At 37.8% G+C, this 23,133-nt stretch overlaps 1 protein-coding gene across 1 annotated transcript in view; it reads left to right on the forward strand.

The window, feature by feature from the left end:
• LOC109096249 (collagen alpha-1(IV) chain-like) overlaps positions 1-20,218 on the forward strand; it is a 62,495-nt gene extending 42,277 nt beyond the window's left edge. Inside the window, exons 31-52 of the mRNA XM_042730883.1 lie at positions 855-968; positions 1,077-1,244; positions 1,327-1,416; positions 1,542-1,694; positions 1,943-2,041; positions 2,156-2,245; positions 2,549-2,688; positions 11,164-11,290; positions 11,430-11,510; positions 12,521-12,619; positions 13,320-13,370; positions 13,528-13,713; positions 13,943-14,076; positions 14,164-14,236; positions 14,393-14,464; positions 15,206-15,334; positions 15,412-15,510; positions 15,666-15,878; positions 15,971-16,148; positions 16,236-16,350; positions 16,927-17,099; positions 18,303-20,218. Of these exons, the coding sequence (XP_042586817.1) occupies positions 855-968; positions 1,077-1,244; positions 1,327-1,416; positions 1,542-1,694; positions 1,943-2,041; positions 2,156-2,245; positions 2,549-2,688; positions 11,164-11,290; positions 11,430-11,510; positions 12,521-12,619; positions 13,320-13,370; positions 13,528-13,713; positions 13,943-14,076; positions 14,164-14,236; positions 14,393-14,464; positions 15,206-15,334; positions 15,412-15,510; positions 15,666-15,878; positions 15,971-16,148; positions 16,236-16,350; positions 16,927-17,099; positions 18,303-18,384 (2,666 nt within the window). The 3' untranslated portion in view covers positions 18,385-20,218. The remainder of the gene's footprint in view (positions 1-854; positions 969-1,076; positions 1,245-1,326; positions 1,417-1,541; positions 1,695-1,942; positions 2,042-2,155; positions 2,246-2,548; positions 2,689-11,163; positions 11,291-11,429; positions 11,511-12,520; positions 12,620-13,319; positions 13,371-13,527; positions 13,714-13,942; positions 14,077-14,163; positions 14,237-14,392; positions 14,465-15,205; positions 15,335-15,411; positions 15,511-15,665; positions 15,879-15,970; positions 16,149-16,235; positions 16,351-16,926; positions 17,100-18,302) is intronic.
• Positions 20,219-23,133: the final 2,915 nt, after the last annotated feature.

The raw sequence follows: 23,133 nt of genomic DNA on the forward strand, positions 1-23,133 counted from the left end.
ACTACCTAGACAGCACAAGTAAATCTATAAGACGTCTGCTAAAAATCTGGGAAACATCTGCTTTGTAATTTGATAAACATCTTAGAAGCAGTTTTACATGCATTCTAATAAATGTCTATTTGACATCTGACAGGAAACGTCTTAGAGATGTATTGCAGATGAGCAAACACTCTAAAAAATACATCGTGCATATGTAAATGCAGACATCAAACAGACATCTCCGAGATTGAGTGCATGTGCTATTAGGTTGAGTGCTTTACTGTCAGGTGCTGGTGCCACTTTCTGTAGAACTTAATGGCACTGGTGCTGGTGTCCTCAAATGTTAGTCTGGAGCCATAAAATGGTTGTCAAAGTCAGAAAAGTCAAAACAATGTTAGAAGAATGTTGTCTGTGGTATATTTTCACTGCAAAACAATAAGAAATGCGACAAATATCACCACAAATTGTGAGAAAAGCTGCAGCAAAATCAGTCATTTTAGGCCGCAAAAATCAGCAAAAAGTCCTGCAAAATCCTGGAGGGACTGCTTAGATGATGCTATTGTTTTCCGACTGTCAAGGCATGCAGAGTTTCTCGCACTGATTGTGGGGCCTTGAAAGGCAGGCAGAACAGTGTATTGTAGTTTTTTATATAGATTTGTCTGTGAGGTAGGATTTACCCAATGAGGTGCAGTTTCTATGAGGGCCAGTTCAGACAGGAGGATCTATTCCTTTAAGGAAGGTCTCCGAAAATGCTTTCAATGCCTCAAGTGTTTTCACCTCAAACTGATCGAGATTGTTGGAGAAATAGTTTGCATGAAATCAAAGGAGATGGGTTCAGTGGGTGTAATACCATTACATTTATTTTGGATTTGCAGGTAATCCTGGACCACCTGGAGCTCGTGGTGCAGTGGGGCCACCAGGTACTCCAGCGGTTGGAGAACCTGGACCACCTGGACCAATGGGGCCACCTGGAGACCCTGGACCCCTTGGTGAGTTTTTCTATTGATTAGCACACACAGAGATGTACAGTATATGCACACACCTGCCTAGATGTTCACATCTTACATGGTTTGTAACAAGCCTTGATGATGTCTTAGGTCAGATCGGTATAAAGGGTGAGAAAGGTTATCAAGGCCTACCTGGTTTAGACATGCCTGGCCCTCCAGGAGACAGGGGTAGCCCTGGTTTCCCAGGTTTACCAGGATCTAAGGGTTTGCCAGGAGAACAAGGACCTCCAGGAAGAGATGGCTTCCCTGGTGAACGTGGTGAGCACCTATTATTCCTTGCGTTCTCCTTGCACGTTTGTATACCTTAAGCTGATTCATATTTTGATTTTTTTTTTTTCAGGTACAAAAGGAGAAATTGGAATCATGGGAATGACAGGACCCCCTGGACCTTCAGGTCCTGTTGGAAACCCTGGAGAGCCAGGACCAAAAGGTAATAGAACACACATTTAAAACAGTTTTTATTGTTTGGACTGATACTGTCTTATCTTATTTTGACAGGGGCACATTCAGAGTTGCATTCGCTAAATCTTTATGATGTTGTTCTGTCTCTTTCAGGTGACCCTGGTTTGACTGGGGTCAGGGGAGTGTTTGGTGATCCAGGTCCCAAGGGTGAGAGAGGAGATCAGGGTCTACAGGGGCCACCTGGAAACATGAGTGATGTTGACATGGGACACTTGAAAGGGGAGAAAGGAGACATCGGAGAGAGAGGTACAGAAAGAGAGAGAGGTGTTTGTCATAGGTCTTTAGGACCAAAATGAATGGTCCTATGTTTTGAAGATGATTTAAACAGATGCAATAAAATAACATTAATCTTTGTTGGAGTTTTAAGGAAGCAGACATCTCTGGATAGTCGGCTTCCACTGGTGGCTGATCGTCATCAAAGATTTTGATGATTTATATTAAAATTCAATGAACTACAAACTTATTAATCTTTATATTTTAACTTTAAATATTAGGTGATCCTGGTCCTACCGGAGAAAAGGGATTTACTGGAATGCCTGGAGACCCTGGAATGCAAGGAAAAGATGGAATGCCAGGTTCATCTGGAAAGCCAGGTTAGTTTCCAGGCAATAATCTAAAGTTAAATTAACAGTATAGTTGCTGTTAAGTAACATGATTCAATAATGTTATAATGAGGACATTATTTGATTACTGCGGCTTAACTGCAGGTGAAAAAGGAGACCCTGGAGTCCCCGGGGTGCCAGGACAAACTGGAGAACCTGGAGACCCAGGTCAAAGAGGAGACATGGGATTCCCAGGTAAATATAGTGCTCTACACTTCTGCATGTGGGTTGATTTTGTGTTTATGTTTTTGAAAAACGGGTCTGCAGGGTATAACTTCCTGTATTATATACCTGCATGTTGGTTGCATCACATGACTTTCCACAGTAAGATTTTTTCAAATATTATTAATCATTAAAGCAATTTTGTTATATTTAATAATTTCTTTTTTAACCATGGTTGTTTCACTAAGCTATAGTGTTAGTTTAATGGAAAAAAATATGGTAATGTTGTTTGATGAACAATTTGTGTTCATCAGGGAGTATTTTGTGGTTCTTTAGGTTCAATGGGGCCAAAAGGTATTAAAGGTGTTGGTGGGTCACCGGGTCACCCTGGATCCAAGGGTTCTGATGGCCCCAAAGGAGATAAAGGAGAGCCTGGTGCTGCAGGAATAGGCATACCTGGTCCCCCTGGAGAGAAGGTTTGTGTTGTTGTATTAGTATAAATATCATATCTAAACATTTGCACATTAACAATACAGTATATCTTCTTTGGTCTCATCTTATACTTATGGCCACGTTCACACAGCAGCAGAATATGATTGTCAGTCATGTATTTAAGTCCTTAATATGGTTATGTTCACATACAGTATGGTTATTTACGTGTGTGACAACCGCATTCTGTAACTGAACTCACACCCAAAATTTTTAGGACTCACAACCGCATTCTTGGGAAAACACTGTGTGTGAATGGAACAGGACTGGACAACTAGTTGTCTGTCACGTCATTCACCACGAGAGAGCCATGTGTTGCGTATTTTCATGTGTGGTTTCGGTAACTTACAGTGATAGTGAAATGAGCTCTGCTGTGTGTCATCTGAAAGTTTCATATCCAGTCAATCAGAACAATTCAAATGCTCCGTTCTCCACCCAAATACAAAAGCTGCTGTCGGTTAATGAAGACTTGATGGATGAACTTGCGGCTCGATTGAATTGTCGTGTCAGAAAGTGATAAGACTTTCAGATTTATGGTTGTCACCATCTTTGATATTACTTTGGTCACTGTCGCTATCGGTCTGTGCAGGAAACAGTGTTTACCGCCACCTATCTCTCAAACGGACCATTGACACTCCCAATTAAGATTATAGATAGAGTGTCAATGGTCCATTTTAGAGATAAGTGGCGGATATTAGCACTTATAAGTGTAACCCAGTAGAACAAAATTCTTCAGGTATTGGGTTTATTTCCATTCATTTAATAATTCTTTTTGTTTTGCTCTAATCCAGAGCTAAAATGTGAGAGAATTATACGTCATTATATTGATGTAAGTTAAATGTGTATATGCCCCTTTAAGAGCACAATCCTATGTCAGGTTTGATTGCTTTACACATGTGAAAAACGTGGTATTAACGAGCAAGTTAGGTTTCCTTTTTTGTTAGTTTTTTTTTTTTTTTAGTGTTAAGTCCCGCTCGCAATTAGGTGGCGTGTAATGTGATTGGTTGTGGAGAGGATTGATGGACACGTGAGCAGAGGGGGAAAAAAAAAAAGTGGGGCGGAGGTGAGAGAGGCATGGCAGGCAGTAACAAAGTGATTAATGATTTACTGGTTAAAAGATAAAACTGTAATATAGCTTGCGTGTGAAACACACGATTATTGTTCAGTTGTGTTTATTTGATTTCGTCGCTAAAACCGAGTGATTGATACGACATCCTGGTGTCACTAATTTGCCAGTCAAGTGTGATTACGAACTGTTCTACTATTAATTCGTATATCTAACGTTACTCGTCTGAACTGAACTGTGAGTTAACTGAGCGTTTAAACAGTGAGCGATTGAAAGATTGAAAGCTGGGGTGTTTCCTGCACGACGATGGAGACTTTAAGAACCAGATAGCGCCCCAAGTACCCGCGTTATTTTGGGTTCCTCTGGCTACATGGGATGGGCATTTCGTCGGCTGACGGTGGAAGAGAGACTGAGGAGCTGTGGGAGGCCTAATGCTGTGTTCACACCAAATGCGAATAGAGCGTCAAATTCACGTTTACCACGTCTAGTTTGCAGCTTGAACATTTTGAGATCATTCGCTTCATTCGCGTGTGAAATTAAATTCACAACAGACGTGAATTCACGTCATGGGGGGGCTTCTGCCAGCTGAGTTCACGCAGCATTTTCAACCAAGATTTTTATTCGGATAACTTTCAAAATATTACTGTTATCGTGTTATGAAATGTAGTTTTAAAAGTGTTTCAGGCAAGAATGTAGTTGTTTAAATATGCAGTTTATTTATAAGGACAGCGCCTATTTAAAAATGTGTTTTGCCGATTTCGGAGACGAGCTCCATGCGATCAGCGGGAACTCAGTGATCATGTATCCACCGAGAGCAGCCTCACCTCGGCTAGACCTTCTGACATTTGCCGCTGGCTCTAATGTCTCTTAAGTGGTTCAAGATAAAATATAATTAGTTTGGGGTAAATCTTATCTTTGGCCTTTATTCAATTAATCTATTAATATGTTTTATATATATAGGTCCTTTTTTTTCCTGTCTCTATAGAAATATTAACTTTTGTCATATAGTTCCGGTTGACTGCTCACTGACAATATCAGTCGTTCCTACATGTTGAATGAGTGACTCCTGAGCAGGCTCCTGATTGGTTAACGCGGCGCGAATTGACGCCAAAGTTAACATTTTTCAACTCGGGCGGCAGACGCGAATTCGCGTCAAACACATAAATGCACAAAAGCACTATTCGCGCGTAATGCGTGTATCGCGCCAGACGTTCAATTCGCGTCATTCGCGCGAACTTGATGCGCGAATGAGGCGATTCGCGTCTACCGCGCCGCGCTAAACCCCTCATTCGTGCCGCGAGACCTCCAGACGTGCGTAAACGCGTCTTTACATTTACTTAACATTGAAATCATTCGCGCCAGACGCTCTATTCGCGTTTGGTGTGAACGCAGCATAACACAGGAACCTGATCGCGGTTTTCAGTGCACACGAAATTGAGGTATTAATGTTAATTTATTTGGGCTCAGGAATGTGAAGGGGCCAATTTTCAGTTTCTCTGGCCACCACGAACACAAGCTATGATTCAGGCCGGCAACGGGTGGGTTTAATTACTGATTTGTGTGTGTGTGGGCCCACAAGTGTTTACCATTGTGTTAAGCTGCACGATTTTAGCCCAGTTTTTGGCTCGCCGACAGGTTTTGAGAAATTGATGACAAATGCCCGAAATCACAGGCAAATCGGTGCTCATTCACGCGAGTGACAATCACACAGTGTGAATGAGCAAAGATGCGATCTGAGAGAAATTCAAAATCATGCTGTGTGAAAAGTGTTCTGACTGAAAACTACATCGGCGATGACCGACAGCCAATGAGAGAGCAGGATACAGAGCAGCAGGGAGTTCGGGGAGGAGTTATAGACCACAATATCAGCAAGCATGGCTTCTTTTCTTTTTCTTGTTTTCGCTGCAAATCAGCGCACAGGCAATTCATATTTAATAACAATCCATTTTTAATAATAATCCCAGTCTCACGTGAGAACTCCGGTCTTGCACGAGCGAGATTGCGTTGTTTCCTTGTCACATCTCACGTGTGTTTGGTTGTGAAACATAGTTTGCGTGCCAGACAGAGTTATTGGCGATTCTTCCTATTGTAAAGTCATGCAGTGTGAAACCTTCTGTCGCCGATCCATCGTGCAGTGTGAACACAGCAGCGACTGAATGCTGGCCAAGAAAGTCATGCAGTGTGAAAAGAACAGTGACCCGACTACTTTGAAAATCGTGCAGTCTGAACTCGGCTTTACTCTACTCGCTTAAAATACTGTGAACATTCCAAGTGATATTCTGATTCTCAAAGTGATTAAGTTAGTGCAGTTTGTTCCATGTGAGCTAATTTGTGCCATTCATTTTGAGTGTTTTGATATGGAGATCAATAACTCTGTCATCTGAGATATTGCCATTTTGAGTCTAAACAGTGACATTATCAATACATGTCAATGTGTGAATACCTCATATTCTGAAATTGACTTCCTTGAGCTGTTTAAATTTATTAATCTATTCTAATTAAATTCTTTGGGCCCTATTTTAACGATCTAAACACAAAGTGTAAGTTTTAAATGGCCATATTGCCATGAAATATCAAGCTCCACCAAATTCAGATCAAGTGATTCAAAAGCTGATCCATCTACCTAAACAACAAAAGACTGAAACCCTTCCTGACAAACCTGAAGGAAAAGTCAGATGGATGGGCCCTGGTACCTGTACGTGTGTAGTTCCATCATGGGCAGAAGTATGTGCTGTCTGCAAAGTGGAGACAGACAAGCCTTTGAGAAAGGAGATCTTTGTGATAGACACCACTGAAGAGAACAGTCTTCCAGCCGGACTGTTCAAAACTCCAGTGGTACTCCAATCTTCAACATTAGAAGGTAACAATATCAAAGTCCTGGTCCATAATGAAACATCCAAAGATATCTCCATTCCTGCTGTATCAGTAATTGCCAACGACATGCTCACCGTAAGTTCTGGAGAAAAGAGCTCTCAAATCATAGACCCAAGTTTATTTAATTTTGATGAGTCATCCATTCCTGAGGTCTGGGAACGGAGACTGTGTCAGAAATTGTCAACCAGAGGTGATGTCTTTTCTACCAGTGAGTGGGATGTGGGATTAGCTCAAGGAGTAGAGCATCACATCAGATTAAAAGACTCCAAACCATTCAGAGAGCGTTCCAGACGCATTGCTCCTGCAGACATCAAGGATGTATGACGTCACATCAAAGACCTGTTAGCGACAGGAATAATTAAAGAGTCAAGGAGTCTGTAGGCATCGCCCATTGTAATAGCACGGAAGAAGAGTGGGGCCATCAGGATGTGCATCGACTACCAAACTCTAAATGCTTGTACCATTCCAGATCAGTACACCACTCTCAGAATTGATGATGCCTTGGACTGTTTGGCTGGTAGTAAATGGTTTTCCGTACTGGACCTCCGTAGTGGATATTATCAAATAGCCATGGGGGAGGAAAATAAAGAGAAGACAGCGTTTATCTATCCCTTGGGATTCTTCCAGTTTGAATGGATGCCTCATGGAATTTCTGGAGCTCCAGCCACATTCCAGCGGCTAATGGAAAAAGCTGTGAGGGATATGCACCTCCTCCAAGTAATAGTATACCCCGATGACATCATCATGTTCGGCCGCACCCTTGAAGAACACAGAGAGGCTATTAAAGTCCTAGACCATTTGCGTGAGTGTGGCTTGAAAGTTTCGATTGACAAGTGCCAGTTTTGCCAGTCGCAAGTCTGTTATGTGGGGCACATTGTGTCAGCTGCTGGCGTATCACCAGACCCAGCCAAGATTGAAGCCATAACGCACTGGAAAAGGCCACCAACCAAAAAAGTCATTGAGGTCATTCATTCAGGGTTTTGTGGATTTTACCGGTGATTTATAAAGGATTACTCGGCCATTGTGAGGCCTTTGACGGAGCTCACGAAAGGTTACCCTCCAACATCTGGGCAAAACCAAAGACGATAGATGGCAAGAAATACTACAAAGCATCCGAGCCATTTGGAGAGCGTTGGGATGACACATGTACAGCAGCTTTCCCTAAAATCACTTACTGTCTCACACATGCCCCAGTATTTGCTTTTGCCGATACCAACAAACCTTATGTACTGCATGTTGACGCCAGTCTGAGTGAACTAGGTGCCGTTCTGAATCAGGAGCATCCTGGTGGACTTAGGCCCATGGCCTACACAAGCAGGAAACTAAGTGCATCCGAGCAACGTTACCCCATTCATCAGCTAAAGTTCTTGGCACTCAAATGGGCAGTGGTGCCCAGTTTGTGGTGAAAACGGACAACAATCCACCTAGTTATGTGTTAAGGTGCAAAGCTGAGTGCGACAGGTCATCTTTGGTTAGCTGCATTAGCTACCTATAACTTCAGCTTGCAATACAAGCTAGGAAGTCATAACATTGACGCGGATGTGTTGTCTCGCTACCCCTGTGAATCCACCACTTGCTCAGGAGTAGGAGCCATCTGTCAGTTAGTGGTGACTACTGAAAGTGAGGAGTCATCATCCATACTTGTGGATCACTTAGGTGTTTTACCTCAGAGTATACCAGAGGCCTTCTCTTGTCCCACAACTTTTGGTCTGGGTCAACTGCAACAGCTGACTACGGCAGAGCTGAGGAAAGCTCAATTAGAGGACCCCGTAGTTGGTGTAGTGAAGCGAGAAGTGGAGTTGGGGAAAATACTTACCATTGCTAGGAGTTCCGATGCTACCATTGCCCTGTTGCGGCAGCAGGGACCCAAGTTAAAGATCAAGAATCAATTTCTGTCACGATTATTGTTCAATTGTGTTTATTTGATTTTGTCGCTAGAAGCGAGTGATTGATACGACCTAGGTCTACTAGGGTCCCTCTAGCTAGGACAAACATATTTACATTTTTGTTTGTTCCATATGCTATCAATTTGCTCAAATAAAAAAAGAAAATTTATAATTTCCTCCCCTTTAATAATCTACTAATTATGTTGTTCATTTGACTTTCATGCATTTAAATCAAAAAAAATGCAAAAACAATCTTCCCTAAGGGGGACAATAAAGTTTTTACAATTACAGTTACAATTAAAATTACAATTACAATGACATGTTTCTAAATATGCGATTTATTGTACATCACAATTTCCAAATAAAAGTTTCTGACTTTGCATGTGGCCAAATATTAAAATTAAATGGATTTAAATGTTGTTGAATCACATGAAACATCAACAGGCTTTTGGCACCCTCTGCAGGTATTTGTTATAATGTAGGCATATTACATTGTGTATTTTAAAGTGTTGTTCAATAAAACCATGTACTTGGTTTTGATACTTTATTTGAGGCCAATTATTATAGCCTCATCGTTACTTTATATATAAATAAAGTCATATTAAAGCCCGTTTTTCCACTTAGTTCTGTTTGTATTACTAAAAAATATCAGATTACTTGATTAGCAAAATAGTCATTAGTTAAGCACTAGATTAGTTAAGGGTGACATCATGAAAATCTGACATTTCCAGGTTTTAAGTGCTATAATCAGGTCCCCGTTGCATCTACCAACCAAGGAAACGTGAAATAGGTTAACCCAGTAACTTTGTTTTGGTAAGCCTTTTCCTACAAGCATCTGAGAAAACGAGCGTGTCTGATTTTGCTCCCTTGGTGACGTGGCAAAGGGATCTCATTATAACATTACTGCCCCTTAATCTGTAAATTTCCACCCATGGTGCTGTCATTTTGATTTTGCAAGCAGCAACAGTGTACCAGCTCTAATGCCATGGCGAAAGTTTGAGCAAAACATGCTAACTATTCTGTCTTTGGCGGCACAGATGAGCACAGAACACTATTCAGAGTCCCAGCCTCAGAGGAGACAAGAGAGCAGTGGAATTATTGATTATTTATTGTATATTGCTGCTCTCACACAGATCTAAAACATTCACAGACATAACCGACTGTTTTTGTAACTCATGTGTGTTTTTAATGTAAACTTGTGTGAATGAGAACTTAGTTTTGTACTCACATGCTGTGACAGCCGCTTTCTGTCCATGTGCTTCAGATGTGTGCACTCAGAAGTTTAAACTAATATGGTTTAAAAGGTATGATTTCAGCGCGATAAACATGATAATCAGAACCAAAACAGATGTTTTTAGCAGGTCTGAGCTGTGATGACAGCTCTATTCTGGAAAAGGGGGCGGGGAGCAGCAGCTCATTTGCATTTAAAGACACAGGCCCGAAAAACAGCGTTTATCTGCTTCCACTCAAAATAGGCATTTTCAAAATTATATAATAAATGATCTGTGTATTTTGAGAAGAAACTTCACAGACACATTCTGGGGACACCAGAGACTTATATTACATAATGTAAAAAGGGGCATAATATGTCACCTTTAAAACATTTCAAAATACAACTGCATTGTTTTACTTTTTGTGATTAAAATACAAATATTTTATCATTTGAAAAATTCTTAAAGTATTGAAACATTGTCTCGTTCTAGTGAACCAAGTATCTGCATTTTGTCTCACCTTTTGAGCTAAGTGTATTGTCACACACCTAGTGTCTATGAACATGATAAAGCTCATAATTTTCCAAGTGTATGACATAGCTTTCATTCTTCAAGTAAAAAATATAGAATCATGAAAAAAAAAAATCAGTTTGAAAGCGATATCTTTGCCACAATATCCTTTCAAATGTTAAAGTTGCCACAGTCATTGCATTATTTTTGCATGTGCTGCACTTTATTAGTACCATTTTGTTTTATTAGTTTATTTATTAAAATTTGAAAGATAATAATAAAATTGATTAATAAGTGAGATCTGATTTTAGTCCTTGAAAACTAAAAAAAAGTAGTGCAAGTCCTTGAAATTCCTGGAATTTTATTTTCCAGTATCTGTACAAACCCTGTTTAAGTTACCAGTTATTGGACCATTTTAATGCTTAAGTTGTTATTTGAACTGAACTGCAGTTTTCTGTAGTAAACTGTCATTGTATAATTCCTATTTTATATTCATTTCCTAGTATTTAATTTACCATTATTTCTTTTTAACAAAACAATTTCAGAAATGTCATGTTTTAGATTGTAGGTCATCTTATACCCTGTCATGGACAAAGCTAACCAACAAAACTTGATTTCAAAAGCATCCTAATTGTTACATGTGTTTGCACCATATTATAGTGAGTAACCTTTCTTGGTATTGCTGTTTCAAATATCCCACCATAATCTATAGTCTGAGCCTGTCAAGGGCTAATGGCAATGGCAGATACGTTAGTTTCAAGGGAAATTATTTTTTTTTTTGCCAAAATAACCCTTTGTATGTGTCTGTCCCCGCAACCCTCAAGCCCCGGAAAAAAGTTCAGGCTCAGGATTTTTAATTTTTTTTGCTTTAACCCCTGTGACAGTGTTAATGTAGCCTATATCTCATACTTACAGGGAAATGTTGGTCAACCTGGTTTCCCTGGTGACCTTGGACAGAAGGGACAGAAGGGTACAATGGGCATCCCTGGAACTCCTGGAACTCAAGGACCTAAAGGAGACACAGGATTGATTGGTTATCCAGGCAAGATAATTACAATGTCTAATCCAAATTACATTGAAATACACTTGTTTATCAGCCTATTAACACAGTGTGCTATTAACACATTGGAAGAATAATATGATATTTTATTATAATACCAATCATATTATTTTCTGAGCAGGAAGCCCAGGGAAACCAGGTGAGAAAGGTGTCAGTGGGCTGCCAGGGTCTCCAGGAGAACCTGGGTTTCAAGGACGTCCAGGTAAGTCAAAAGTAAATTCTCCTTAAGATTTGTTTATGGCACCTATTTAATTTCCCCTGTTGAAAATTCCAGCATTGCTGGTGACCATAATAAGGTATATTTTGCATGCTGGGACCAGCATGGGATGCTGTTTGCTGGTGCACTAAGCAGGTGTGCTAGTGGACCAGCATTTGTTGTCTTTTGGGTGCTGGTATGATCCCAGCAAAGACCACAACAAAAATTTTTTATGTGTTATCACGTTTCTTAGTGTGTGTTCGTTAGTTAAAGAACAATTTTCCAAATTATTTTTAATAACTTATTTAATAAAGATAAACACAAGTTGCTGGTTACATGGTTACACAGTAAAATTTACAGTGTTAAACAAACACTCCTCAGTTTTCATATGGTCCTGATCTATAGAGAAGAAAAGAAGCACTGAGGCAGTGTTGTAGTTAGTGAAATAAAGTAGGTTCACTCTACAAGTGATGACTGAGGATTAGTGATGACACCTGCAGTTAACCAGCAGAATCACTGAGGATAAGAGGAACAGTGAGAGCAGAAAAAAGTGAAGAGGTGAACAGAAACACAACAACTACAATGACTTATAGGCACACAGACTTAGATGAAATTTAAAATCTCACAAGAGGATGATTAAACCCAAGTAAATCCTAAAACAGAATAACCATATTCACTTATTACAAACCAGTTTGGCTTTACTACCTTTATTTATTTTTACATTTAAAACGTTTCTGTACATTAGAATCCTTCTGAGAAAAACAAAATGTGTGCATGAAATTAATTCAAAGCAAGCTTCAAATGGGCCACATACTGTACATTTAGTGGTGAAACTAAGTAATTTTTTTGTATAAGTAATTTTTGCATAGGTTTGGTTTTAGATCTTCCTACATTTCATAAATTGTGAATACATTTATAAGTACACAAATAATCATGATGAATCATGGTTTGTTTGTGAAAATGTGTATGCCATTTAGTGGTAAAATCCTAATTAATTTTTTTTTTTTTCTGATTAGGTGAGCCTGGTCTACAGGGTCCACCAGGTCAACCTGGGGAGAAAGGCGAACCAGGAGTAGATGGCATTCCAGGATTTGTAGGAGAGAGAGGAGAACCTGGTGAGATTATGTAGCTCTAAAAGTCAAAGGTAGCTCCAAAAGGGAAATGCTGCTAATTTAACATGCTTTAGAGTAATGCACATATCTTGGGCTATTAAAAGACTTTTTTAGCGACAGTGGATATCTAATTCAGTAATAACTGCATAGATAATTTGTTTTTGTATGCACAGCGTGCTCACATGAATTGGTTCTTAACTTTGTTCTGATGTTCTATATCAGAGAACCACACGACTTTTGTTCCTTAATAGGGCTTTCAACACAAACTTTCAGAGCAAATGTATGATGGTCTCTAAGGATGTGCTCTTCCCTGAGAGTGTGTGCAGAAAGAGCCTCGATCAATGCCAAGTGTGCCATCCTCAAAACTAGTGTAAACACCTTAGATTACAAGATTATAAGATTACAGACGACGGACCTCTCATTATCCAGCTGTATCTGCATTTTGCTACACTTTTATATATATTTAGAATTAAATACTTTTGTATAAAACTACATGTTTATATATTTATAAGGCAAGAATAAGTCTTTTTTTCATAGGTTTAGTTTCAGTTCTTCCTACATTTCATAAATTTTGAATATATTTAAGTACACAAGTAACTGATGAATCATGTTTTCACGTTGTGAAAATGTTTATGCTATATTCATGCACAAATTTGTGCATGTGCACAGTGATCTAAGACAAACAATTATTTCTCTTCTTCAGGTATACCTGGTAAAGGTTTGCCAGGAACCCTTGGAGAACCTGGCAGCAAAGGTCAGAATTACATATCCCATATAATTAGGTTGTGGAGCACTAGGAGGTCTACTTAAAATTAATGCATTTTTAATTCATTTTTTTCAATGTGTAATCTAAATATATTTTAGTGAAAAGTAACTAAATTAAATTAATACTTCTTCTCATCTCCACGCAGGTGACAAAGGTAACCCTGGTCTTCCTGGCATTCCTGGGAGTCCAGGTATTCCTGGAACCAAAGGTGAGAAGGGTCTGCCAGGATTCCCAGGGGACCAAGGGCAGCCTGGAGAGAAAGGACTTCCAGGATCATCCATGGAGGGGCCTAAAGGGGACCGGGGAGCTCAGGGACTGCCAGGAGAAAAAGGCGAATCCTTAACACCTCACCATATAGGACATTCTGTCACAGAATATTTCTCTTATTAGTAGTCTATAGGTGTCATTATTGTAATAAAATGCAGTTGTCACTCCTGTTAGCCAAAGAACAGTGTCTGAAATGCATTGAACTGTATTAAGACTCTAAAACAGGACTGACAGATGTATTCTGATGAATGTGGCCTGCATCATCTTACACCCACATCACATTTTTACCACAGGTGTGATTGGGGAACCAGGCACACCTGGCATACCTGGCACTGCTGGAGCTAAAGGAGAAAAGGGAGATGTTGGCTTCCCTGGCCCACAAGGTTCTCAAGGGTATAAAGGAGACAAAGGTTTCACTGGTACTCCTGTGAGTTTGTTAAGGCTTCATCTTCAAAAATAAAAAGTGTGCCTTTAAAAATTATAGGTGATCATTTAATACAGTTGTGCTCTGTAGGGTGAGCCTGGATTGCCTGGTTATAATGGACCAAAGGGTGAGATGGGACCACAGGGTGTTCCTGGTTTCCCTGGTAAGACTCAAAATCAAATTTAACTTTACAGTATATTACAGTGCGTTTCTGTGTGCTGTTTTTGAGTGTCATCCTTCATATTTATAAAAAAAAGAAAAGAAAAGAAATAAAAAAATGCTCAATAGAGGTAGATTGAGTGCCTCTGTCTCATTCTAGGTATAAAGGGTGAGCAAGGAGTGATCGGTCCTAAGGGTGACGAAGGTGACAGAGGATTTCCAGGTCTTAAAGGTATGAACAAAAACTTGAATTAAGATTTCTATTGAATATTATTCAATATTCAATATTATGTCTATCCACATTTATTCAAATAAAAATTTTAATTGGCATAGATAATATCACATTGGTAGCACAATTTAAATGTATTGCTTTATGTTTTAAAGTATTGTATACAACAACAACAACAACAATAATAATACAATAATTTAAAATATCAAATAATTTAATATTAATGTTGTATAATCTTGAAAATACAACAATAATAACCATTATTATAAAATATTAAATTAATTTATATTTATTTATATTCATATTTCATACCCTTTTACTTTGAATTTGTAACTCTGTGAATTGATTGTGAAATAAGTTGATTAATGTATATATAGAAGAAGAATTACACATCAGCAACAAAATCTTAAGTGACTTTGAGTGAAGCCTTTAAGTGGCATTTGAAAATTTCTTCTAAAATTAGCATTTTTTTCAGGCTCCTACTGTATGTGTATGTTCAGTACTAGGAACCTGATAAAAATGCTCATTTTAGAAGAAAATTTCAAATGGAACAAAATATTTTGCATATACACACAAAATATTAGAACACATTTTGTGTATCCACCAAACTGCTTCTTCAAATCCTTATTTGAGCTTGAGTATATGGTGAAAAATCTTTACGATAATAATGGACAGTTCAGGTCTCAATGGTATACTTCATTGTAAACACTGTAAAAAAAAAAGCTTTACATTTTTTCATTTAAGGTATCGAAGGCCCCCCTGGACCCCCTGGGCCGCACACATTTATAAAGGGAGATCCTGGTTTTCCAGGACCTCAGGGTCCCCCGGGTCTAGTTGGAATTCAAGGCTTCCCTGGACCGAAAGGACAACAGGGTGAGTATTTCAAATATCTGAACTTACAAGTTTATGAAAATAGTCATTTGACATCTAACACACAACCTCCCTCCTAGGTGTGATGGGACTTCAGGGTATAAAAGGATCCGATGGAACACCTGGCTATAATGGACATCCTGGGGCCAAAGGAGAGCCTGGACAAACTGGACCCTCTGGTAGGCGCACGGACACATAAAATATTAAGAGCCATTACCAATCTCAGACAGCAGAAAAGTTCTGCAAATTTCAGCAGAACTGAAATGCCTTTCATTCATAAGATTGCTTATGCTTGCCAATCCCTATTTTATTTCCTAAAATCTCTTTTCTGTAGGCCCCAGAGGGTACCCTGGACCTCCAGGACCTAGTGGTTTCCCAGGTGGCATCGGCCTTCCTGGCCCTGCCTCAATGGACCACGGCTTCCTTGTAACCCGCCACAGTCAGAGTGTTGATGTTCCACAATGTCCAGAGGGAACAACGCTGATCTATGATGGATATTCGCTGCTTTATGTCCAGGGCAACGAGAGGTCACATGGACAAGACCTAGGTTAGCACGAGAGTCACACAGATCATGTATTTATTCTGAAATATTAATCCAAGTTACACAATTCCTGACGTTCTGCTCTCTTTAACCAATAGGTACAGCTGGTAGCTGCCTAAGGAAGTTCAGCCCAATGCCTTTCCTCTTCTGCAACATCAACAATGTATGTAACTTTGCTTCTCGTAATGACTATTCCTACTGGCTCACCTCTCCCGAGCCCATGCCCATGAGCATGGCCCCTGTTACCGGTGAGAGCATCAAACCCTTCATCAGCAGGTTTGTGATCTTTTAGGAATCGTTTGATATTTCCGTGAGTAAGAATTCCTCGACCTTCTCATGTGCATGCATGTTTTCCTGTGACAGATGTGCAGTTTGTGAGGCTCCTGCTATGGTGATAGCTGTGCACAGTCAGACTATCCTGATCCCTGCCTGCCCTCGTGGTTGGGATTCTCTCTGGATTGGATACTCTTTCATCATGGTGAGGAGAATAAAGAAGCATTTTTAGGACTGCACAATATATCAAAATAAAATTGGTATGGCAATACGTGATAGTCAGCTTGCTAATGCTTTTATTTTAGTTCGATAAATTATGAGCTGCATGCGTATAAATGAACACAGTGCTGAGCTTCATTTTTAAACCGGCAACACATATCTTTATTTGCCTGCAAAAAGCCAAAATAAGAGCTCTATGTTTTAATAAAAATCAAGAAATTAAGAAATTATCATTTTACAGTTGTACTATAAAACATTTTTATTTGATACATTTTACAGTATAATTGTGTTAGTGCAATATAATTTTGTTATCATTACATAATACTTATTCAACCCTAACTTTGTCTTTATTGCTGTAAAATTCATCAAAAAAATAAACAACATGATTTAAAACTCCCAACCAACCTACCAAACAAAACAATAACATCATCACTATAACAAAAAAAAAACACACAGCAAGAAAAAAAATCTTTCTTCCTACATAATTTTCAATGGGGATTATATGAAAATGTGAACTTGTGACTAGTGTGTAAAGGTCTAACGCTGTCTCTCTGTGTAACAGCACACCAGTGCTGGTGCTGAGGGCTCCGGTCAGGCTCTGGCCTCTCCGGGTTCTTGTCTGGAAGAGTTCCGTTCGGCACCCTTCATCGAGTGTCACGGTCGCGGCACCTGCAACTATTACGCTAACTCCTACAGCTTCTGGTTAGCCACCGTAGAGGACAATGAAATGTTTAGGTAAGCTTTAACACACGTTATATTCTTGAGCATTTATTAACTGTTATGGTGTCTTCACACCAAAAGCAAATTGAATTATTTGTACGAGATTACATACAAAGTCAATGCAAACACGAATAGATGCGAATTGGGTGACGTGATTGCCATGAACACGTGATATACACCTCAGTCGTGTCTTCCGCACAAGTTAAAAAATTTTAACTTGAGTGGAAAATTCACATGATGCTTTGTCGCACAAGCCAATCAGCAAAGAGTTTATTGACACCTCTGGTTGTATCAGAATAATTAAAAAAATGAGTTTTTATATTTTTATTCGCGCGAGTGACGCAGAAAACATCCCGCGAGTAAACTAGAGCGAGTAATACGATGCGAATATTCGCTTCGCATTTGGTGTCAACACACCATTATTAGGCTCGCCTTGTAGGTTCTTACTATTTTTATGGATGCACTATTGTTTCTTCAGTTTCACACAGAAAATGTAATGTCCTAAATCTGATTTGTTTATTTGAAATATTTAAGCTGTATATGCCCTTGGAGTACTACAAAGCTTCAGTAAATCCTCTCTCCTACCACAAGTTGGCCCAATCATTTATTGGTGATTTAGGAGCATTTTTATTATGTTTATGCCTCACTACTGTATAAAGCATTAATAAGTCATCCCACTTAATATAACCAATGACCAGGTCATCTTAAAAAGATTGGAAGAACAAATAAAGTTTTCTTTATTCTTAAGCTCAGCTGAAAGATGACTAATATATAGTTGGCTAGTTTTATGTTATAGTGTCCATTTTACATTAGGCTTACAGTATCTTTAATGGGACTGTTACATTAACAAAAACGACAATATGTTGTTTGTTTAATTAATATTACTTAGGATAAAAATGTACAGTGGACTGAGTACACAGATGAAATGTAGCATTATCACTAAATAAATGTTTACACAACATGTATCTAATATCGTAATTTCTTTAATATTAATTTAGATTAATTTATAATTTTATTTTATACTTGATAATATATTTTAATGAGCTTTTGTAAAGGAAATATTAATTATGTAAATGTAATATGTGATTTTGTGCATTCAAATAAATACAAAATGGAAAGTATGCATTTCAGAATAAAAACAAATCCTTTTGTCTGCACAATTAGGAGCCATAATTTTTCCTGTTCACTTGTTAATGTCTTTGTGTATTGTGATTACAGCAAACCTGTCCCTACAACGCTAAAGGCTGGAAATCTACGAACTCACATCAGCAGGTGTCAAGTGTGCATGAAGAGGGTATAGACCGGCCTCAGCACTGCATCTGCTCTTTATGTCCCAGTTTTATGAACAAACAACAAACGTATGGTGCTACTTCTGTGAAAAGCCATGGAAAAACTTTAAGAATCCACAGAAACATATCCGTCTCATCATTTATAGCAATGGAACCTCAAGATCTACTGGCACATTTGCCTCATACAGAGCGCTTAACTAACATTGTTCCATTGTGTCTAATGAATGACACCTGTTTACACTTGCACTGAGTTTATGTATTAGTAAGCAGATAACCATCTTCAGCAAGAATCTATATGGATCGGATGCTATTCCGTCCAGCCCTACTTGTGTTTTTTTCAGCTTTATTTATCATGCCATTCAACAATATCAGATGCAGACACCTTGTTTATTTCTCTCTAAAATGTATAATCAAGCAACACTAACATTATAGAATTGGATATTTGATTTTTTCTTACTTCACATCAGTAAGTTTGTCAGCACCCTCTTTGTATGATGTAGGAAAAGCAAAGATCAAGCTTTGTTGTAAATATAGTGCTCTATTAAGTTACTTAACACTTTGTCACCATAATCTCTTCAGGTAAATGCCATTGATTTTGTTATACTTAATTATTTATGAAAATGTATGAGATGAGAGTTTAAGCACTAAAGGGCCTTTCCTTTCTTCAGTGATTTCTCTCTGTTAACCATTGCAGAAAACCATCATGGCACATAAACTGTAATATTCTGCAATTTTTTTTTTTTTTTTTTTTTTTTTTTTTTTTTTTTTTGAGTGTGAATTAGAATGGGGCCTTTAGACTGAAAACTTCCATTTATGAATCTGTATTTTCATGTTTATGCTTGTTCATATGTGCTTGCGGCTGTGCCTGGTCCACCTTCCTTTTGGTGCAGAAATATTGTCATTACCCTTGTTTAATGGCATAGTTTCAGTCTCTGTTTTCCCATGATGACATTTAACTTTATTTCAATTTTCACATAGACATATACAGTCCCTTCAGTATCTGTTTATAGCTCTAATAAATATAATCAGACATCAGATATTGAGCAAGTGCACTAGTAAGTCAGTTGCCTTTACACTTATTTTGTCAGGAATTCAAGCTTATTACACCTTGTTTGTTGACTCCTCTTTTATCACTCTATTGACTTAAACTCATCAGCAAACTCCCCTTATTGATTTCAACCACATCCGTGACAAACTTCAAGAGGTTATCCACAATTTAGGGTCTGTGTCTGAAGTAAGCATTGTTAATTTGAACATTGCCTATGGATTCTGTTATATGTCCTGAGTTTCTTTTGTCTTAATGCCTCAGACACCAGACCAAAGAACCTGCGCATGTCCCACTTACACAGTGGATTTGTTGCTTGTTGTTTTATTTTTATTTTTTTCATTTCATTTTACACTGATAATACTTGACTATGCAATCTACACTACTTGCTACAAAACCTTCCCCATAGTTGACATTTTAGTTTCAAAGTGTTCTACTGCTTTAGCCAAGTAAATAGCTAGTTGTGTTTAAATTTGAAAGTGCATTACATGAATTCATTCAGAGATGTGAGCCAGATATCCATACTTTAATGTCACTGATCTCGCCCACATGCTGAATCTCTGTGCATTGATGTGCCCATGAAGTATTAATGGCTCTTGTTTTGGAATATGCTGATTAATACAGACATTATACATACATATATATATATATATATATAATATATATATATATATATATATATATATATATATATATATATATATATAAGATATATATATATATATATATATTCAGTGTCAAATTATTTCAGTGATGCCCCCACCCTATACTGTCATACAATAAAATGTTGTATAAATGTGTGATGAATTTGTCTTTTATATATATACATACATACATCATCCAAAAATTATAATTCTGTCATCACTTACTCACCCTCAGGATATTCCAAACTGTACTATCCCTTTATGTTACTGCTATGTAAGTGTTATTTTAGTTGTTTAGTGTTGTTTAATTTAGTGATTTTGTCTTTATATATATATATATATATATGGTCGTTAGTCAATTTTAGTATTTGTAATTTTAGTACTTTAACTTCAAGTTTGAGTGTTTCATTAAATATTTATATTTTCCTTAATTTCAGGTTCATTCTAATTAACATACCTGTCAGCCTATTTATTTATTTAGTTAGTGTCAGTACTGATTTTGACTGTTGTCTGTTGACTGGTGTCTGCCATCCGGGGACTCTCAGGGAGCTGCAAACTTGATGAAAAGCAAAGAAAACAAATACATTTTTTAGAGTTGTCAATATTAAAGTGTTTACTTCAGATAATAAATCTATTAAATGAAATAAATTCAATAGACTTAGTTGGAAAGATATTTAAAAAGGGAAGATATTTTACTGGTAAGTTATTTAATTTGACAATTGCTATACTAATAAAACGGATTACTCTTTAGGTTTATCAAATCGAATATGGCAGTCTTTTAGTATGGGTTTTCGTATGACTACAGCAGTTTACAAACTGTAATGTTCATACTTGTCCTTGCTTACATTGGCCTGGAGAGGGCAATCTAAGTACACTCAGTTTCTCACAATGTGGCAGCCCAATCCTGTCAAGTGCATATCATATTACAAAACAAGGCTATAAATTATTTATTCTGAAAACCTTTCTTAATATTTACATTGCTTTACGGCTTCCAAATTCATTTTGAACCAGTTTTGGGGGTTCAGATTAACCTCGATAACACAACTGTCATCCTCTATGTACTCACAACAAGTCATGTCAATAGTAAAAGTCAGAATGACTCACAAAACACACGTGTATCCCTCATGCAGAATGTTTCACCCTGTATGACAGGATTGCTACCAGATACAATAAGTGTGTGACTAAAACTGGATTCTCAAGAATATTTTTCCAGCATACTCTAAGAAACTGCCTTGCCAACTTCACATTTTCATTAATAGGAAATTTGTGCCCTTTCTTAATTCTTCTGAGAAAAAAAACTTTTTTAACAAAGGCTGACACTGTCACGAAAGGTCATTTTTTTCAAAGCTTTCCTTGTTAGATTTCCTAGAAATATTTAAGGATAATATCTAAGTTCCCACATGTTTGCTCGCTCATAATTGACTCAGATTTTAAAACCCTCCCTCTGGTCTGAATGGATGACTGCATTAGGGGACAGGACTGAAGTGTGCTACTTTTTATTTTTAAGCAAATCTTCTCCACTGTGAATTTGTTGTCAGTTTTTTGGGGGGTTATCAGCATACTGATATGTGTAAAGTGGTGTGTGAGAGCGCCTAGTCTCTGGGCCGTACACACAGATCAATGAGTATGAGAAGAGATAACCTTTCTCTTTCATCTCTCTGTTTTTATAGGAATCTTATTCTCTTTCTCTCCCTCTGTTTGCCTTTTGGACAAACATAGCCTTTTACCCCATTCAGTCATGGGCTGTTGTTAAAATGACGTGTATGAAAAGATGACCTTTGAGTGAAGTAAACTAGTTAGAAGAGTTTCAGGATACCTCTTGCAACATCTGTGGAGATTTTCATCAACTTTAGACATTATGTACATACTGGAATATATATAATGTCAGATGATTTGTGCTTATTTTATTTTGGCTATATGTTTAAGTTCTTATCCCACACACAGAATGACCTTGAACACAGAGTGATCTGAGTGTGGGTGTTTATGGGGTGAAAGGAGCAGCTGAGTAGAGTTGTGAAACTCTATCGGTCAAAGGGAACACGCTGCAAAAGAGGATGGCAGTAAATTGAGGTGAGGGGTCTGTGCTGTCACCTCCAGGAATGGAGACAGACATGTCATAGATCAGTTTGGATCAGTTTTTCAAGGAGACTGTACTGAGCAGGCAAATACATTTAGAACCAAACTGTGGACTCATACTCTTATTAGAAAGCTTGTGAGAGAAGGAGAGAGAAAGAAAGACAAAGCAAAGAACAAATGTTTGTGACTGGCCAATGAGCTGAATGAATGTGGTCACATGACCAAGAAAGGGTAGCATGAGTAAATATTCAGTTCAAGGTCATTTTGGGAAACAGTTAATATGTCGGATAAAATATTCTCAACTTTTAATCATTGCAAATTATTGACTGTGTTTTAAGTCATATCTGGCATATATTGGAAGAACTGGCCATTTCGTCCTTTATCTAAACAAAATGTTTCAAGCACAATGCATTTTCTTTAGAATATTGTTTAATATATTGTATAATTTTTGTTCTCAGTATTACTTTTCACAGGGGTTAGTCCTGTGCCAAATTATACAATTAACCTCCTCTTGAGGACGTGACCTTTATCTTTAGTAATATTGCTTTACAATACTTGCTTAATGACATCAGCTTATATATTCAGTTGACATTCTTTTAATAAAGCTAATAATCCCTCACTAAACAATGGCTCACTTTATATCTTGTTTATAATTTTTTGGCCTTTGTAAATGCTTTTTGAAAATACCTCCTTAAAAGGATAGTTTACCCAAAAAATTAAATTTATAATAAAGTTTTTACTTTGTGGAAAACAAAATACTTTTATTGTATGGAAATATAATATATAAATTAAAAATATATTAAAGTAAAATATCTTTGTTTGTTTTACACTAAAGAAAGTCAGCTTTAGTAAGCAACTGATGGAATTTTCAGTTTTGGGAAAACTGTTACTTTAAATTATAACATAAACATATAAACTGTTAGAAGTCATGGAACAAGGCAAAAATGAACTGAAATCCCCTTCTGTGAAATATTAGTTGTCAGTGGTTATGTTTC

Source organism: Cyprinus carpio, chromosome B9, assembly GCF_018340385.1.
Source record: "Cyprinus carpio isolate SPL01 chromosome B9, ASM1834038v1, whole genome shotgun sequence".
In the NCBI taxonomy this organism is placed as follows: Eukaryota; Metazoa; Chordata; class Actinopteri; order Cypriniformes; family Cyprinidae; genus Cyprinus; species Cyprinus carpio.